The 18,981-nt window shown below is 42.1% G+C and overlaps 1 protein-coding gene across 2 annotated transcripts; it reads left to right on the top strand.

Annotated features, from left to right (window-relative positions):
• The first annotated feature begins 6,218 nt into the window (after nt 1-6,218).
• LOC117955445 (scavenger receptor cysteine-rich domain-containing group B protein) lies at nt 6,219-18,322 on the top strand. Of its 2 annotated transcripts, XM_034889963.1 has the most exons (12): nt 6,219-6,454; nt 8,832-8,971; nt 10,146-10,178; nt 11,064-11,102; nt 11,658-11,960; nt 12,074-12,142; nt 13,686-14,000; nt 15,793-15,861; nt 16,126-16,194; nt 16,350-16,664; nt 17,298-17,384; nt 17,495-18,321. In XM_034889963.1, exons 2-12 carry the CDS (start codon nt 8,836-8,838, stop codon nt 17,809-17,811), a joined length of 1,752 nt encoding a protein of 583 aa, XP_034745854.1. In that variant the 5' UTR covers nt 6,219-6,454; nt 8,832-8,835; the 3' UTR covers nt 17,812-18,321. The 2 variants fall into 2 exon arrangements, with proteins under 2 accessions (XP_034745854.1, XP_034745853.1); XM_034889962.1 differs by lacking the exon at nt 6,219-6,454 and having other exon boundaries at nt 8,765-8,971; nt 17,495-18,322.
• The last annotated feature ends 659 nt before the right edge of the window (nt 18,323-18,981 follow it).

Below are 18,981 nucleotides of genomic sequence, written 5' to 3'. Positions count from 1 at the left end.
ATAGGGGGTGTATACTTATGCCCCTGTGTTTTAACATAGGGGGTGTATACTTATGCCCCTGTATTTTAACATAGGGGGGTGTATAATTATGCCCCCGTATTTTAACATAGGGGGGTGTATAATTATGCCCCTGTATTTTAAGGAAGAACACGTTTATTTACATTACATTATTCATTCATAAAGAAAATTGGTGTCCTTAAAAGGTTGGATTTTCTTACAAATTTCTAATTAAGGCATTAAGATCAATTTCCAAAAGATGTTATTACATTCAGCCTGGGGGTGTAAACCTTCTCAAGCCCCTGTATGATTGGATGCATTTAGTGCAATGTGAACAGGTGATTATGAGGATGGAATGGAGAAAACAACAGGGACGAAGGGGACTAGTGGACAGGAAGGGAATAGCAGCCTGCAGAGTTCCTCTACGTACTTGCACTGGGGGGGTGGAGAAAGTGTGTAAGTGGTGGTGTGTATCATCCGGAACCCGTGTTTTTCTTGATCTCTTTGTGTTTTTTCACCACCTCATGTTACCTGATCAAATGGCCGAGGACTGGGTGCCATCTTACCTTTCCTTTATTAAGGAATTGAATCCTTCGTGCTTTTGTCCTTACATTCTGGTCCCAGTCATATTTTATGACAGCCGCTTGTTACCTAATGTGATGTGTCACTGCTTCTATTACTATCATCCCAATGTTATGGATCTTTTTTCTCTATGTGAGGACATTTCAACAGGAATGCACTGGTTAACATGATCCCTGCATGGGTCCTTGATAAAATTCTTCCTGAGATGTCATTTTTTGGCAAAAGCAATGCTATTGAAATGTATAAATCCTCAAAGGTATGTACATACCTTTTCAATATCATGTTGCCAAAATCCATTAAAGAGGCAGAGCACACGATGCCTGACAACCGGGTGGCTTTCGTATTAGCACAGAATCGGACCTTTAGTCTATTTTTAATGTAGTACCCTTCAGCTAGAGTATACTTTTTTAGTATTCTTCTTTTGCTCTATGTTTTTTAGTAGGAACTAATGCAAGTGTGTTGACAGCATCTCTTGGGGGTTGTGGTCTCTGTGTAGGTGAAAGAGACGCAGAGACAGATAAACAGAGATGTGTTGTCAGTTATGCAGCGCATGCACAGCAAAAAATCCCAATGCCTGCTGCTGCATCCCCTTAATCATCTAACAGTTTGCTTCTGACTGCCTTAGTGATACTCATAAACAGCTCCCTGCAGATAATGGATCTGTTTTGTTTCTATCTTGGGCTGCTCTGGACTTCACTGCACATCTGCTTTTGAATGGGATGTGTGTATGTTAGTAGTTACCAACAGGATGTATATTGTTAACTAATACACATTTTTCTTTGCACACTTCTTGCCATGCACAGGGTATATGTGTTCATGTATGTTCTGGCACATACTGTGGTGCTTCTGTGTTTTTGGACACGTCTCAGTTTCATACCCACACTTTCTGGGAATACGAACAACCCCAATTAAACGTGTCTGTGCATTTTAAAATGTGACACCTACCAGCGCACATACATATTCAACCCATCTACAATATAACTCCAACAATGTGAAAAGCATAAAAAACATATTTGCCCTTTTGAAATGTATGTGTTCTTGTGGGAGTTTTGGATACTCTGCCTTCTCATGTTTATCTCATTCGCTGTAGTTTCATCTAATTAAACCTGACGTATATAGCATGTCTTTTGTGGCCATTCTTTTTTTGACACGCTACATGATGTATCACTGCCTGTAATTTGTTTAAACAGGATTTTAAGTAAAAACTTAATACATTGTTGCCATTCACACAAGCCAAATGGCCAGAGGCAGGTATAGTGCTGCCTTACAGTCTTTTATTTCCAAGATATATGACTCTTAATTTTGGATCATATATCAGTGTGCATCCTGGTTCAATTGATACTCATGTACAAGACTGCTGGTATTTCCCTACCTTAAACATAATGCCCTCAAAGTAATAAAATACAGCAGTTTTGTTACAATTTTTTTTCAAATCCGTCAGACCAACATTATTTATTGAGCCCACATTTTAACATAAATGAAACCCACTGGTCACATTCATTCCTAATTAAGGAATTTAAGAATCACAAGAAGACTTAAATCTGAGTCCCGACGTGTGCGTGATCTTCGTGAACTGTTCCAGTTTTCATCACCGCCGACACAGAATGCTACCTGTCGTTATAACCCAATTAATGTTCATGACAAAGGTAACAGGATGTCATGCTAAACTATGTAAAATTCATAACCCAAAGTAGGGAACAAAAGTGTTTTGGTAACCCATGACATGCAGTATAACCCAAGGTGATGGACAGGAAGAACTTGCCATCCCTTCCTGTTTCCACCCTCAGAGACACCCACAAAAACATGCACAATAGCTGAACTTGCCAAATCAGCAACATGCAAATCAATTCCAGAAACTTCCCATTTCCCAACTGGAAATGGCCTGTTTGCTCCATGGAGTGTTACTATTAACGGCCTGTGGTTTGCTCACATTGTGCATCTTTGCTCGGAAATTCAAGTGGGAAATAAGAAGACAGGTCTTCCTTGAATCTTTTCTTCTTTTCTTCCGTGAGGCCTTTTGTTAGCAGGAGCTTTGTTTCCTCTTTTCCTCTACGCCCCAGTGACGGTAACATAGACTAGCTGAGCTTATTGTACTTATTGGCAATAAATGTATCAAATTCAAATAGGTTGGCAAGGTGCAGAGAGAGCTGGCTAAATTGAGAAGGTGTACACGATCACAAAAGACTTTTATCATGTGGACACGCAGACAGTTTTGTTGTCAATACTTGATAAAAACTACGCACTATAGCTTTAATAGTTTTACGAACTGGATGTCTGGTGTCACGTCTCCCAAAAAGGAAAGACCACATTACAGTTTTTCTTCTTTGCATGCACAAACAAAATGTAACGATGCAAGATTCATTTTATTTTTATCTTTAAAATGATTGTCTATTACATCCTGTTAGTAGACAAGAGAAACAGAGTTTACAGACAGTGACTATTGGATTGCATTTGATACTGTTGCTCCTGATGTTCTTTGACTCCAAAACACTGTCCTGTGACTCCATGACTGTGACTCCATGGCTGTGACTCCATGACTGTCTCGGGACAGACACACACTGTCCTGTGACTCCATGGCTGTGACTCCATGACTGTCTCGGGACAGACACACACTGTCCTGTGACTCCATGACTGTGACTTCATGACTGTCTCGGGACAGACACACACTGTCCTGTGACTCCATGGCTTTCTGGGGACAGTCACACACTGTCCTGCACACAAAACCTTCAGTACTAAATTCTAAAAAAAATGATAAATTGTTTCAAGACCTTCATCACTGGTCTGAGCCATGCTCTGAGATGGAAAATAAACACAAATACAGGGAATTTGTTACTATGTGTACATACAGTATTTTAATCCACTATTGAGGGAAAATAAGATAACGGAGATGTTTCATTCATTCAAACTTTTATTAAACCAGGATTAAAAAACTCCTTGAGATTAAAAATCTCTTTTACAAGAGTGTCCTGTTCAAGTGGCAGCAGTGTGGTTTCAAACAGACACAGAGACACTTCCAGGTAAATGCAGAGACACAAAGACACTTCCAGTAAATACAGAGACACAGAGACACTTCCAGGTAAATACCGAGACACAGAGACACTTCCAGGTAAATACATAGACTCACTTTCACTCCTATTCAAACAACAATGTCATCATGAAAAACCTGGGTCCTGTATCAATTTAACAACAGAGACATACAGACTGCCTTTCTGCCAGGTCCTTTTAAAAAGCCTTTAAAAGAATAAACTCCATGACTCCAGCCATGGAGTCACAGGACAGCGTGCATTACAGTGTCTGTCCGTCCCGGGACATTCATGGAGTCACTGTACAGTGTACAGGACAGTCACAGAGTCATAGGAGAGTGTAGAGGACAGTGTCTGACTGTCTCGGGACAGTCATGGAGTCCCAGGGCAGTGTACAGGACAGTGGAGTTTTTTTTTAGCTTAGTGAGTAAGTAATGTCTGGCATATTTACTGTCACTACAATCATTGTGCACGGCTTCACCAAACCGTGTCCTAGTATCCTGGAGAAACACACTGATTCAACACTATACACATGGTATACACATCCATGGTTGTTAGTTTCCCACATTAAAACTAAAATAATGTCCTGTTGACTTGTTAGCAGCGTCACTAGGTCTTTGGCAAAGAAAAAGTTGCCGACACATAAAAAGCATAGTGTACGTGACAACGCTACTAGTAAATCTGGAACTTTGGTGGTGGGGTGTTGTGTGTTCTCCATCCTATACTGGAGGTTAAGAAAATGACCTTTGTGTAAGAGAATCCCCGTGTTTTGACTCATCCACTGAGTCGAGCGACACCCCAGGACGGAAACATGAATTGGTCCTTGAAAGCCTGTCGATGGCCGTGGACAGCCTGCACGTTTCTCAGCGGCTCAGGAAGGATTAGTGTTTGGAACCAAGAGCTATTAGTCTTCTGCACAATCCAGAGAGGCCCCCGGGTTGTCCATGTACAAGTGCAAGAACTACAGAATGTCTTCTATGTGTGCTTCTTTCTAGCTCAAAGGAAAGACTTTTTGAAAAACAAACATACGAGATGGTGTGTGTGGGGTAATATATCTCACTGCTGAGTTTGAGATCCCGTTGGTAACACAATGAAGATTGTAACAACCATTGAGACAGGAGTGCCTGAACTGGACTGGAAGAGGCGCCAGTACCCTAATTGAGCAGTTGCTGGACATTACCATTGCATGTTTCTTGAATGTATTTTTATTTATACGTAAAGCTTGTTGGGATTGACGCCAAGTAGTCGACTGTTCAACGATTCGATCTAAGGAGTCTGATTCCATCCGTCAATCTCACAGTCGAATTGTTGTAGTGTCTGAAAATTTGGGCTATGGGCGGTTCTGAATGTGGGATTTGACAAAGAATGGCCTGGTTTCTCCCATAAATAATGATATGTAGGATCCTACATCCTATGTATATACTGAGTATACTGTATATATGTACATATTGATATATATACATACAGTATGTATATTATGTATATATGTAACTCTGTCATTTCACATCTGATTGACCCAAGGTTCAGTGCTTTTTTCGACCATACATACATTCATGTATACATACATACATGCATACACACTTACATACATACATACATACATACATACATACAGGAGTGTAAATTGTAATTGCCCCACTTTTAAATTGTTTTATTATACACACACACATACATACATGCATGCATACATACATACACATACATACATGCATATGTACACACGTACACACCTGGACTCCCATAAATACCTGGACACTTTAACATTTGACTCAACACTTACACTTTGTGATCATTCATAGTAAAGTATAGTATAGTATAGTAGTTTTTTGTTTTATTGTTGTATTGTTGTTGTTATAGTAAGAATATTAGTATTATTGTTACTATTATTATTGTTGTTTTATACTGTCTCCCTCTTTTTCTCTCTATACTGTAGTCTTCTTGCTAAAAAACGGCTGCTGGAAATTACAATTTTCTTGCAGGAGTCATCCCAAAAGGATTAATAAATAGAAGTCTGAGTCTAATACAGCCTGCTTTTGGTGTAAATATCAGCAGGCATTAACCATTTAACAATACTGTTAATAGCAATAAGAAGTAAGGGTACTCATGTGCCGGTAACAATCAAAGGCAGACCACACACTGAGCATATTGTCATGTCTTCTGGCAAAGATATACACAAAAAGCTGCAATATTGAGGACTCAGCCAAGATATTCATGTTCAGTTTCCTTGTCTTTTCATTGCGCTGTGGTGGATCCAGGGTTACTTTAGCGGGTCTACATGAGGACTGGAAGAGTTTTTCCTTCAAAATGCTCAATAAACTACTGTGTACAACTTTCATTGCCTCATGATTGCAGTCTTTAGCTTTAGAGTGCACACACACACACACACACACACACACACACACACACACACACTGTGAGTGTGTGCAGAGATGAGCAGGACCGCACCTTCTGAGCGCTACCTGAAACTGGAGATGCAGCGGCACCAATGAAGGGTTAGCTTTCATTGTCTTGTTGTTTTTCTTCTTCTTTTTTTGCCCCTCCTGCTTCTTCTAAACATAGACAGGTAAAAGGGTGTTGAGAGTATTATCATACAATGCTGTGGTTTTTATTGTTTTATGTAATGCCTGTCACTGAAGCCAGGTAGTCGAGCAGGGTTAAGGACATGAAAGACCTCATCCAAGCAGCGCTGGATACTCTGAGTTCGCTGCCTCCATTCCTTCACAAACGTTCTGTTTTCTGTGACTTGTGGAATTAAGCTGCCTACTATTTGAGCTCTGAGGACATTTTTTGTACTTTTTTTTGGTGGGGATACTTTTTTTATTGAAGGGGGAAGACAAACACTTTCACAACAGGTATGTTTTTTTTTAATATCAATAAACCCTAAGCTGTTGTTGCTTTATTTATTTGCTTTATTTGATTATCATGATCGCTTTCAACACGAACCTGGTTCTCCAAGTCTAGTTTTTCTCTGTCATTAAAGTTGATTTTGCAATAACTTCACATGCCTTATAATGTGATGGGACAGAGGGGATGGATATGATAATAAGATGTGCACACTGAACAGCGTTGTTGCAAGGCAGATATTTGAGTTAAGATCATATCGTTTCAAACAGGATAAGAGTCTATGAATTATCACCTTAAATTCTATGTGTTTGAGTCCATATTTTCAAAAAGATGTCTATCTTCTGTCATTTTCCACACAAAAATTTAAAAGACTTTCCAGACAGTTGTGCTGATAAACGCATTTCTTTACTGTTTAACTGTTATTCATTTTCTCAGTTAAAAGAGATTGACAGTATTATTCTGCAGTTTATCTCAGACATTAAGGGGTATTTTTGTGGGACTGAGATCTTTCAGCTATTTCTCAGCACAGGGAAGTGAGAAGGGAGGGGAAGCAGAGCCGACACAAAAGGCAACATTATTCCCCAGCGGATCTGCGCTACATCCTACCATGAATGGAGTATTGAAAAACATAACATTGGGGACTAGATTATTTTTCATCCCTCATAACTGAGCCATTTGTCCCAGGGTTTCGAGTGGTTTGTTGGTACAGTCTGCAAATAAGACAGCCGTGGTTCTCGAGTGCTGTGCTGGTGTTAAACTCCCCACCTCCCAATTGGACGCACAATGATTTCTCTGTGGGCCTCTGGCCTTCGGCTGCTGCACCTTTTCAGACAATACAACAGCGTGGTGAAAATGGACTGGACCAGGATGAAGACCGCACAGCCCACGCTTGTTCCTTTGGCTGCTTTCAAGTGTTTTCTTGTCCCTAATGGTCCCTCAAAAAGTTGTGTGTTAAATGTGTGACTGTATACACAGTGGCTTGTACAGTGCAGTGGCTCAAGATGTTAACACCCCCCCCCCCAACACCACCACCACCAGCCCGTCTCCCCCTGCCTCCTGCTCTCGTCAAGCAGACGAGAGGCGCCCCTGCAGTGTCATCAGGTGCCTAAGCGTTTAGGAGGGTTCTAGTGACAGATTGCAGGAAGCAGCGTTTATGTCTGACGATGAGGACCACAGAAAGCAGAAATGTCTTTTTGTGCCCCCTGGGCTCGGAATGTCCACTATCTCGAGGGACCAATATCAAATTCTCCCCTCATCATCCCCTAATACGCATTCCTGTGTAAGGTCAGGGGGAATTCTGCATTGGCGAGGGGACAAACATCCCAAGGCCAAGCCACACACTGTGGTCTCCCAATGACAACATGCTTCCAGCAACACTTTTCAGCTCATGTATGGGATATTTGCTACTAAAGAATGGATTATGTGAAATTTAGTCCTTTCAACATTTCCATTTCATAATATACTGCATTGCATTTTCTTTTGGCAGTGCATGTTTAAAATTAAAAATAATAACAATCATTTTCAGTGACATCATCACAGTACACCAGCTGCTACAGTATTTCCTTGATGTGTTTGAATCCCCTTACAGTACTTGATGGATGACATTCATCCCGGTTTCTTACTTGAGAAGAATGTAGGCTATTCAGTGATAAACTCTGATTATTGAGTGATTGTCAGTGAATCCTACTATTCTCTGTCTGAAGGAAAATCCCCCTTGATCATCCAAAGCCACTACACAGGTTGCCTCTTTACTTGCGCCTCGTAAGTCTGAAACACAAGCCTCCCTCAGCTGTTGATGCTGGAAGCTTGGAAATTACTCATCTCTAACCAGTAGAGTAACAGACCTCAGCCAGATTCTTTTGTTGTGGCCACTGTTACCTGCTGCCTGCCAGGAAGGTGCACAGCGGCCATTTTGTGATTAAACAACAGCAATGTAACACAATTCTCTGTTACCGATGTTGAATGAACTTTTCGTAAGCACATGTCCATGACTGGGAAACTGAGGTCCCTGGTTTGCTCTGACAAGTGTCTGTGTGCCACATAAACTTCCTTCCAGCTCTCTTAGGTCCATGGGGGAGTGATGTGCATCGCATGATCTCTGGAAACAATTTCTTTTTGAGCTACACATTTCCCAAGCCTGACCTCAGACTAGCATCAATACCTACTACAGCACAATAACAACAGCTGCAGGCTCCCTCCACTGAAAACAATCCAATACTATAATTAGGCTACTCTGAACCAGGACAGAAAAGTAATGATTGTTTTATAGTAGTAGAAATGTGTCTAGCAATCGGTAGTTTACAACATTTGGAGGCGTGTTCGTGTACAGTGCAGGACTTCGGGAAGCCTAATGAGCCTGACAGCGTGTGAATGTGTGTGTTGCAGGCGGATGGTGAGTCAGGCCGCCATGCGAGGCCAGCGTGCTGTAGAGACCGAGTGTAGGTGCTGGAACCCAGTCGTCTGGCTGCTGGTGTCCCTGCTGGGATTCCTCGTCTTGGTGGCTGTCAGTGTGCTGCTGCGACTTGGTGAGTGTGTGAGCAAGTGTGGGGGCCCGGGGTCGGGGCCACTCGCTCAGAGCTGTCTGACTGTAGGAGCTTATGGTCTGCCATAAAGAACACTGATTAGGGGTAAAAGTTTATTTTTTTCTTAATGGGTCATTTTTGTGTGAAATATTAACATGCAATAATTTAGTGAAGATATATTAGAGTAACCACAGTCTAAAATACAGTATTAACTATAGGCTTTGTATTTTTAAATGTATAATATTCATTTCTTGGGGCGACCTATAGCTCACTGAGTAAGTGCGCTCGCCCCATGTTGGCTCAGTCCTGCAGCGGCCCGGGTTCGAATCCAGCCTGCGGCCCTTTGCTGCGTGTCATTCCCCATCACTCTCTCTCCCCCTTTCACATGACTATCCACTGTCTCTCTCTAATAAAGGGAAAAACCCGAAAAAATAATCTTAAAAAAAAAAAAAAAATAATATTCATTTCTTGAAATGGCTGAAGGGTAGTTCCGTTAAAGGGAACAATGTGAAATTTAGCTGGAGAAGTAACAGGCCTTACATCCCAAGTTCTCAATGTCAAGTTTTGGATAAAATTGCTTTATAAAGTATATCATTTCCCAAGGGGGTCATTTTTCACACACTGGCTCAGGACCAGAGGTTGGTTACATAAGCATTAAATCCGATTACCAAGCTTTATCTAAAACTATTAACATTGAACAAACTCATATGTTCTTGCTTTTAAACTCTTAAATATGATGGCCCCTTCATCCGTAGTTTTCAAATGAGGGACATCAACATTATCCTGGCCACTCCAATTCATTATGAGCTGCTTCACATTTTCATAGTTGTTCTAAGGGAAAAGGTTACTCCTGCCACAAACTGGAACAAATTGCGTCACGCATGATTTGATTTCTTGTGCGTATCTGAACCACATGTTCGGGACAATAATGATGCTCGTGAACCGGGTGTGCCTGGAAGTGAACTCCCTGTGGATGAGTGCTTTTGTGTCCACAGTTACTGTCTGGCCTGTATGTACCAGTGATAGCTGGCAAAAAGCCCTGAAGTTGTTTAGAAGGGCTTAACGTCTACTCATTGGACATCATGGATCATCAAATGTCAAGAGAGAACAATTTATTCAAATGTGCTTGATGTATTTGTCTCTTGATAAACCCAGAATATTTGTATTTAAATTTCAGGAGACATGAAGATAGAGAGACGGGCTGTCAACAGTAAGTCATATTTAAATTTATTACATTTTACTTTTTTGATCCTCCTTAGAGTGAGAACTGTGTCTCCCTGGAATATAAACCAGAACGTAACCTGGATGTAAGGCTGTAAACAGATGGATTCCCAGCCCCTATGCTAAATTAGGTAGTTTATTATGTGTATATACACTGTACATGTTTTGGAGTTATAGAAAAATCCTGGAGTCTGTGAGTTTAAAACCAAAGATAGTCTTTACGCTTCTACTGGTCTAGAATCGGTGTTGAAGCACACACTCTTCAGAAACATGGACCCTCTGTGTATTGCATTTACAATATCTATTGATTGATTTAGCTAATTTAGAACAGGTCTCCCGGTTCCAGGCTGTCTAGTGTTACAGAAAAATATTCAATTCAATTCAATTCTATTTATAGTATCAACTCATGACAAGAGTTATATCGAGACACTTTACAGATAGAGCAGGTCTAGACCACACTCCAGAATTTACAAGGACGCAACAGTTCTAGTAGTTTCCTCCAGAGCAAGCAACAGTGCAACATTGGCGAGGAAAAACTCCCCTTTGGGAAGAAACCTGGGACAGACCCTGACCCAGGCTCTTGGTAGGCGGTGTCTGCCGACCGGTTGGGGTTAAAATGTAGGCACAATGTACAAGGCACAGCAGGACGTAGCAGGGCACCGCAGAGCGTGGCAGGATGTAACATGGCATCGCAGAACGTGTAGCGGGACCATGGCGACAGCTGCAACCATGATTTTGGAGCCTCTCTGATCCGAGGATATATACATAGAGTAGAGCAACTATGGAAGACCAGGAGCCTCCTTTCAACAAATAATTTGACCTCTCTCTCTCTCTCTCTCTCTCTCTCTCTCTCTCTCTCTCTCTCTCTCTCTAGCGAATGTCATTCAAAGCCCCATGAGAACACAGTACCCAGGTAAGCATGAGCTAGACAGCTACCTCCACCTTAGCACCTGCCCAGACGCTCATGTTCAGAAAAACTTGTCTGCATCCTGTCCCCAACATGGAACCCTAGTGTATCAGTGGCTGGCTATGTGTCAGGGAAAGAAAGTGCCCGGGGCTTTTTAAACAAGGTCACTCTCCCAGCTCTCCATTTCCCTAAACTCCACTCATTTGCTATGTAACCTCCCCTTCTCCTGCATCAACCTCACTCTCTTCTAAGTCATGTGGCTTAATGTGTGCCTTAACTTGGTAGGATTAGATGTTGTATGTATTTACATTAGAGTCTGTCTTCATTTCTTGGTTTGTTTCCCTTTTTTAAGACATAGTCCTGCTGTTAAAATGTCTCTCAGACCTGTAGAGTTTTTACAAGCCTCAGATTTCTCCTCATCCTCACCTTAATCATAACCAAACAACCCAAACACACTGTACTCATCTACTCAAAGACAGGGAGTCGAGTTGTGACGGCAGATTAATGTGACAGATGTTGATATCTGATTTTGGATGTTGATATCTGATTTTGTCTCCAAAGTACAACTGGTGAATGGCCGTAACAGGTGTGAGGGCCGAGTGGAGGTGTTCTACAACGATTCATGGGGCACCGTGTGTGACGACGACTGGGACATGGTGGACGCCAACGTGGTGTGTCGGCAGCTGGGCTGCGGGGTGGCGGTGGCGGTGGGGAGCAGCTCTCAGTTTGGACAAGGCTCAGGGCTCATCTTGCTGGACAACGTGGACTGCAGAGGAAGTGAAGCAGACATCAGCCAGTGTCGTACTCTGGACTGGGGTGTCCACAACTGTTACCACTATGAGGATGTGGGGGTTACCTGCAAAGGTAAGGCCTTCATACTTTTTTAGGTTGGCTGCGGTAGTATCTTCATGTATAACCCTGGACAGAAAGGAAACAAAGTGACTAACATTCCTGCTTTCTTTTCATTTTGCTGCTAGAGCCAGCGATGGTGGGGGCAAAAGGTTTTGTGGATCCCATCACACCCCCTGTGCCGAACTCAGGTTTACGTAAGTGATCCCTGCTTTTATTGAAATGAGAGTGTTCTTCTGCCAACCTGAAACATCAAAAGGGATGAATTGTGCTTTTTAAAATGTAGTTTGGGGTCGCAGTAGCTCATTGTGTAGGGTTGGGTTGAGAACTGGAGGGTCGCTGGTTCAAGTCCCAGTACGGACCAAGGTATGTAGTGTGGACTGGTAGCTGGAAAGCTGCTCTTCATCAACCTCAATAGCTCATTTGGTAGAGCGGGCGACCATCTATAGAGGTTTACACCTCGACACAGCGGGCCCGCTGCATGTTCCCCCCCCCCCCCCTTCAGCTGTCCTGTCAAACAAAGGCTAAAAAATAAGGAATGATTGCTCATTCATTATTTCATTGGGTGGGTCTAAAATACGGGAATCACAGTCGGGTTCATTTAGAAATAAGGTTTATAAAAAAAATATTATAATTTCAGTTTTGCGGAACTGTCGTGACATTTTCCACAACATCAAAAGCTATTCAGCTCCGTGAAAATTAACTTGGTAAACTATACACCTAAAAGGTGTCTTGAATTCCAGGCTGTCCTAATTGTTACTGGGTTTGCCTTTGTAGTGGTTGTTCCCCCCCGCCCCCTTAATTCCTAAGAGAATCACAAGAGGCTAGAACAGAATTTTGTTAACAAGTGATGTATTTGGCTACCTGTCCAGTGGCTTCTATAAAATCCACCGTGGATGTAGTGAGGCATCCAGATTCATGGCTTCCTTACAGATGAAGCACATTTTTAAATGATTCGGTGTGTGTCTATGTGTCTATTATCTCTGTTAAGGTGTGTTTTTGTCAGGGACAACATCTGTGCTCAGTGTTATGTGAGATGTACACCTTTACTCCCCTACTTCAAATTACGTAGTATGTATTGTATAGGACTACGCCCTTCTCATGTCCCTGTATCAATGTCTGTTGATTTTATTTCTTCTGTCTTAGACACACACTCACAAATCCAGACCCTGTTTTTTCTGATAGAGATTCTAATTAGGCCTGCACAATGTATTGTTTTATCGTCATCGTGGGGGAACTAGGTGGAGGCTGGGGGTGTGGCCTTGACCCACTGCCGCTTTGCCCGTTTGAAAGCCATGATGTCTCTCTCATGGGGGGGGGGGGGGGGGGGGGGGGGGGGGGCAAATTCTCTGGGCAGGCAAAGCAGAGAAAGTGGCGGTTAACTGGCCCCTTATGACCACATAAGGAGCAAGATTCTAGATCGGCACATCTGAGCTTTCATTTTCTCAGAACAGGATACCCAGGGCTCGGTTTACACCCATTTCTAGCCACTGGGGGACCGAAAGCAGGCTGGGGAAACTGGCGGATTTTAACAGATATTAATTTGAAAAAAAATAACTTGTAGAGGGAATTTTACATGCCATGGGACCTTAAAAAGTTTATTTGTTGCAAGTAATATTGTATCATGATATTCAACATTATTGCATACTGGATATTTTCCTCATATTGTGCAGCCCTAACTGTCTAACGTATCATAGAGAAATGTGTATTTAAGCCCTCTTCTCCATCCATCTTTTTAAGGAGATGGCACCATCCGTCTAGTGAATGGACAGAACGCCTGCCAGGGCCGGGTAGAGATATACTACCAGGGAGGCTGGGGGACAGTGTGCGATGATGACTGGGTCTTCAACGATGCCCGGGTGGTGTGCCAACAGATTGGCTGCGGTAGCGCCATCTCTGCACACACCAACTCCTACTTTGGCTACGGAACGGGACAGATTCTCCTAGACAACGTCAACTGCTACGGCACTGAACTGGAGCTGGCGAAATGCAAAAGCCTGGGCTGGGGCAAACACAACTGTGGCCATCATGAAGACGCCGGGGTCACCTGCACTGGTACACTGCTCTCAGTCATCGAATATGCATTAACACAAGTTGCACACATGTAAACAAGGAACTATTATTATTCAAACAAATAACTAACAAGACTAAGGCCCCATAACTTGCACCCAGCGCAGCGCAAAGCCCGACGCAAGTGTCAATTTCAGGTTCAGCGCCTACGTCAATTAAATAGTAAATGCACCTGCGCCCATCTGTACGTCCATGGCCGTGCTGGTCTTACAGGGGGGGGCGTTCAGGTACATACTGAGCGTGCTGGTCTTACAGGAAAGTGTGTCCAGGTGCATTCTGGGCGTGCTGGTCTTACAGGAAGGTTTGTTCAGGTGCATTATGCAATGTAGCTATCCTGAGGCAGTGGAAAGTGATCGCCCCATTGACCAACAGCAACCTGGTCTAAAGTCAATAACGCAGCATTTCAATGTTATATTAACCCTTGCTTCACCTTGGTGAGTTTTGGTGGCACAGTGCTTGTGCCATATATGATCTGCTCGCACGCTTTAACTTCACGCATGAGCAGATCAGTTTCTTCTCCTGAGACTCTCTCCTTCCTGCTCAGCCAATCCTCAATCATAACAGCAATGCGCCAAGGTGCAAACGCGCCTGGCTTTTAAAGGGATTGGGAGATGACTCTCAGATTGGTTTATTGCATGTTACACACAGATGAACACTTGGCACGCGGACCCTTTTTTTCCGCTCTAAAACTAGCAAAAGTGTATTCCTACACGCCCTGAACGCACCCTAAGACTCTACAACCATGCTACTGCTAAATGCAAATGCTAACATGCTCACAATAACAATCCCAACATGTGGATGTTAAGCAGGTGTGTTGTTTACCACGTTCATAATGACCATGCTAAACACAAAGTATTGGTACATGTCCACTGTCAAGCATCCCTTACCCACTTTATAGTCTATGTGAGCAGCCAGCCAATGCATTCCGGTAGCGTTGCGGGGACTGTTCATCAAGTTGCCCACTCCTCATTTGCATAAAGTTGAATTCAAGCTACTTTATGCAAGTGAGCAGGCAGCTCAACTTGCTGCCTCTCAAACACTCACAAAATCTCTAAAAATGATGTTTTTGATCTGAAATGATTCAACTACTACATAGCCTGTTTCTCACATTCGGGTGAAGCTATAATTACAGGAGGGTGTAGCCTATTTTCATTGACTGCTGGTAGCAAGCCCACTAGCGTGTAATGCTGGGAAGGAAGGCGATCCCTTCCGTGAAAATAATGCCACAGTGAACCTTGAGGCTGAGGGATTCACCCTCTGGGGACAAAGAATGTCCAAACTGAATGTCATGGCAATCCTTCAATAGATGCTAGCATGAGAACCATTTATCATACCTACTATATACTGCAATGTCATTAATTTCTTCTTGTGCTACGGATGATAATAATGCAAGCAGTAATTAGTAGTAGAGGTAATAGTAGTGGTTGTACGAGTGGTGGTGGAGATATTTAAGAAAAAGAAAACTAAATTAAAATGCTTTTAATGACCCTCAAGAGAAAATTATCATATGTAGAACAAATTTAATGTCAATTAATGTAGATGTATCAATAAGATAAGCTATAATCTTAATGTAAGTTACTGAGTCTCAGTGGATATTAAATAAGGAGGATGAAAAGTGATTATGATATAACGATATAGCATTACAATCTTTGAAAGTAATAAGCGGTAGTAAACAATAGAAGTAGAAATTGTTACAGTGGTGTAGGTAAAGATTGTAATAGTAGAAGTTGTACTGCATATATAAAAGTGATTTAATTTTCATTTCTATCCACTTCAGGATCCACCACTGTACCTCCTGTGGCAACAGAAAATAAGCGAGCTCTCTGGCCAACATTTAACACTGAAGGTATGCAACCATAACATACAGCAGGTGTATATCTGCCCGCAAACATGCACACACTGATTATTACTCTCTTTTCATCAGCATGTCCAATTTGTTTGGCTGGATTTGGTTTTTCCTCAGTAAATACGAAATGTGAACTTTTGCCAAATGACCAACAGGGAGAGCCGTTTCTCCTTTAAGGTGTAACAAAGCAACCTCCAGGATCATCATGAGCAGGGAGTTGGGCATTGTGAATTGAATTTTATCATATGAATCTCTTCCCTCTAGCGACAGCAATGGTTCCAGTCACCACGTTACCAACTACAACAACTATTACCACAACTTCCACAACAAAAGGTAACAATATATTATACTTTGTAATACAGAGAAGAAAAATAATATATATAATAATGTTTTAATATTTGAATGACCAGGGAACATAATAGCCTTTTATGCGATTATCATAAAAAAATACATTGCGATTATGTACCTGTCTATTTCTTCCTGTGCAGGCACACCATCCATTCGTGTTGTGAATGGCAACGGTAGCTGCCAGGGTCGTGTAGAGGTGCTCTACAAAAATATTTGGGGGACGGTGTGTGATGATGACTGGGACATGGCCAATGCAAGAGTGGTGTGCAGGCAGCTAGGATGTGGCCCAGCTCTTGATGCTACGGCCCTGGCCTACTTCGGCTACGGTACGGGTCCCATCCTGCTGGACAATGTGGATTGCAGTGGTTCCGAGCTGGAGCTGTCCAAGTGCTTCAACCTGGGCTGGGGTCAACACAACTGTGGCCATCATGAGGATGCTGGGGTTATCTGTGCACGTAAGACCTGATCGGACCTCTCTAACATCATGTGGGGCTACAGCTGACTCCACTAGCCATATACATCTATGACATACACTATACTGAACATAGGGAACGTCTGTACCACAAACCGCTTTCTTAAGTAATCAATTCCACTAAAAGCTCATACTTCCTTTTTATTCGGTCATCTGTTTTCTCTGCTGAGCTGCAATGCATGATATGCAGTACCCGGGCAGCCCAGAGAACTTAAAAAATACAGTGGATGAGTCAAGGCACATCAGTCACTGCCTGCCTGCAGGCCAAATATCACTTCTTCAAGGCCAAATCAGAAGCACATACAGACTTCACTTTACTGTGCTTAGATGACACGTCCTTGGTTTCAGGTTGATCAGAAAATGGGATTGTACCATTTCTTCTAAAAAGTCAGCAGGTTTTAGTCAGTTGTCTTCAGAATGTAATTAAAATGGTAAATCGGTCACCTGTATTTAGAGAAGGTTGTCAAAGTGTGTCTTTGTGTTGTTGCCTAAAGATCCTAGACAGACTCACACATTGTAAATATCTTTTGTGACCTGATATTTCTTCAGAATGCCCAGCACCCAGAAGCATCACTCTTTTTTTCCTTTCTTTTTTTCTTTCCTCTGCTTCCATTAGCTTTTGAATTGTTAACGCTAAACGGACGTGGCTTTGGAATGACAGAGAGCATACCTGCCACCACCACCACCACACAACCACGTGAGGGTAGGTTAAATATGTATTTAATCAGCACAACATCAACCAATTCCCCAGGAATAGGCTTTAAAAAGAGGTAAGAATCTGAACTGATGTCACTCCTTCTTTGTTTATCACAGGAACGGTGAGACTGGTGGGTGGCCTGCACCGATGCGAGGGTCGGTTGGAAATGTACTCAAATTCTGGATGGGGCACAGTGTGTGATGATGCTTGGGACCTCCCGGACGCTCGGGTTGTGTGTCGCCAGCTGGGCTGTGGAGAGGCCACGGCGGCTCGGGGAGAAGCGTTCTTCGGGCCCGGCACAGGAACAATCCTGCTGGACAATCTCAAGTGCAGCGGTGCCGAGGCTTCCCTGCAGGAGTGCTCCCATATACCCTGGAATGTGCACAACTGTGACCACTCTGAAGATGCTGGCGTCACCTGCTCTCTGTCGTGATTTCAGCAGAACCACACTCCCATCGCCACCATGGGTAGGAAGTGGGCGAACCAACTGGGACTTGTATGCATTATGTAAATAATAGCTCTCACCTTGCTGAAGGAATACTCCACCACCACAACATACAAAATAACTAATATGACAATATACTATAAACTATCTATTAAGCACTTTATAAATAAATAAATATTAAATACAATGTACATGTTTTTTTTTATTAAGACAAACAACAATTTTAACTGTCACTCCTTTTTGCCCCTAAAAAGTTGAAATATTCACTGTACATGTGGTTTTTTGACAATAAGTAAGGAATACTGGATGAAATCCAACAATTATTATTGTGTAGATAAAGGTAGACAGGTTTGTGTCTTCAGTTGCAAAACTGCCCAGATATGTATGATAAAACAAATTCTAAACTACAAACCAAAGGAGTGCAACGTAGCAGAAACATCCTTAAGTAAATGCGTTATATATGAACATGTGAATACACAGCATCTCTCCATCTACAACTACGTGATGTGCAACCTGTGTTTTGTAAACCATCATATAAATAAATGTAACTAATAATCCTTTCCATGTGACAAATAAATGTTCTTATTTTTTCGTATATAATATATTTCCTGTGGGGAGGATTAGTGGGAACATTGACATTCAGACCTTCCCATCCCATTTATAGCTAATTGTTAAGCTAATGCATGATGTTAGCTTAGTCAATTTTTCAAAAAAAAAAAAAAATACAATATTTTTTCAATACATTTTCTTGATTTTGTTAAGACTAGTCCTAAATTCTGTTAAAGACATTATGAACTACAGGATGTTGGAGGTTTAATATACCCTGATTGCAAATGCAACTTCAATTGTATAAGTAAAATCATACTTGGAGATTAATTCAGCATTTTAAAAGACCAATCTGATAAGCAATTCAGCATTTTTAATGAGCAACATGCAATTAGAGATACAATATTGTAAAGTTCTCATATTGTAAAAAAAAAAAAATCCGGGATTTGGGGTGTTATTTTGTGTCTCTGGTGATTCCACACCCATACAAACTATCCATGGTGATTTGAGTAAGATCCGGTTTCTGAATGTCCTCTGTCTTCAGTCTCCGGGTGAGCTGTCCAACATCTGCACGGCTTTCTACATCACTAGAGACGAGGTGGCTAACCGTAC

This window comes from Etheostoma cragini, chromosome 13 (genome assembly GCF_013103735.1).
Source record: "Etheostoma cragini isolate CJK2018 chromosome 13, CSU_Ecrag_1.0, whole genome shotgun sequence".
Classification (NCBI taxonomy): Eukaryota; Metazoa; Chordata; class Actinopteri; order Perciformes; family Percidae; genus Etheostoma; species Etheostoma cragini.
The sequence above is the reverse complement of the archived record's forward strand: the minus strand, read 5'-3'. Positions and strand labels throughout refer to the sequence as shown.

What these genes read in the sequence shown, in the direction of transcription:
- LOC117955445 (XM_034889962.1), top strand. Translation starts at nt 8,797, where the DNA reads ATGAGCCTGACAGCGTGTGAATGTGTGTGTTGCAGGCGGATGGTGAGT. An exon ending in TGTGGGGGTTACCTGCAAAG is followed by an intron (nt 11,961 to 12,073) that starts GTAAGGCCTTCA and finishes TTTTGCTGCTAG; the next exon opens with AGCCAGCGATGGTGGGGGCA. An exon ending in GCCAACATTTAACACTGAAG is followed by an intron (nt 15,862 to 16,125) that starts GTATGCAACCAT and finishes TCTTCCCTCTAG; the next exon opens with CGACAGCAATGGTTCCAGTC.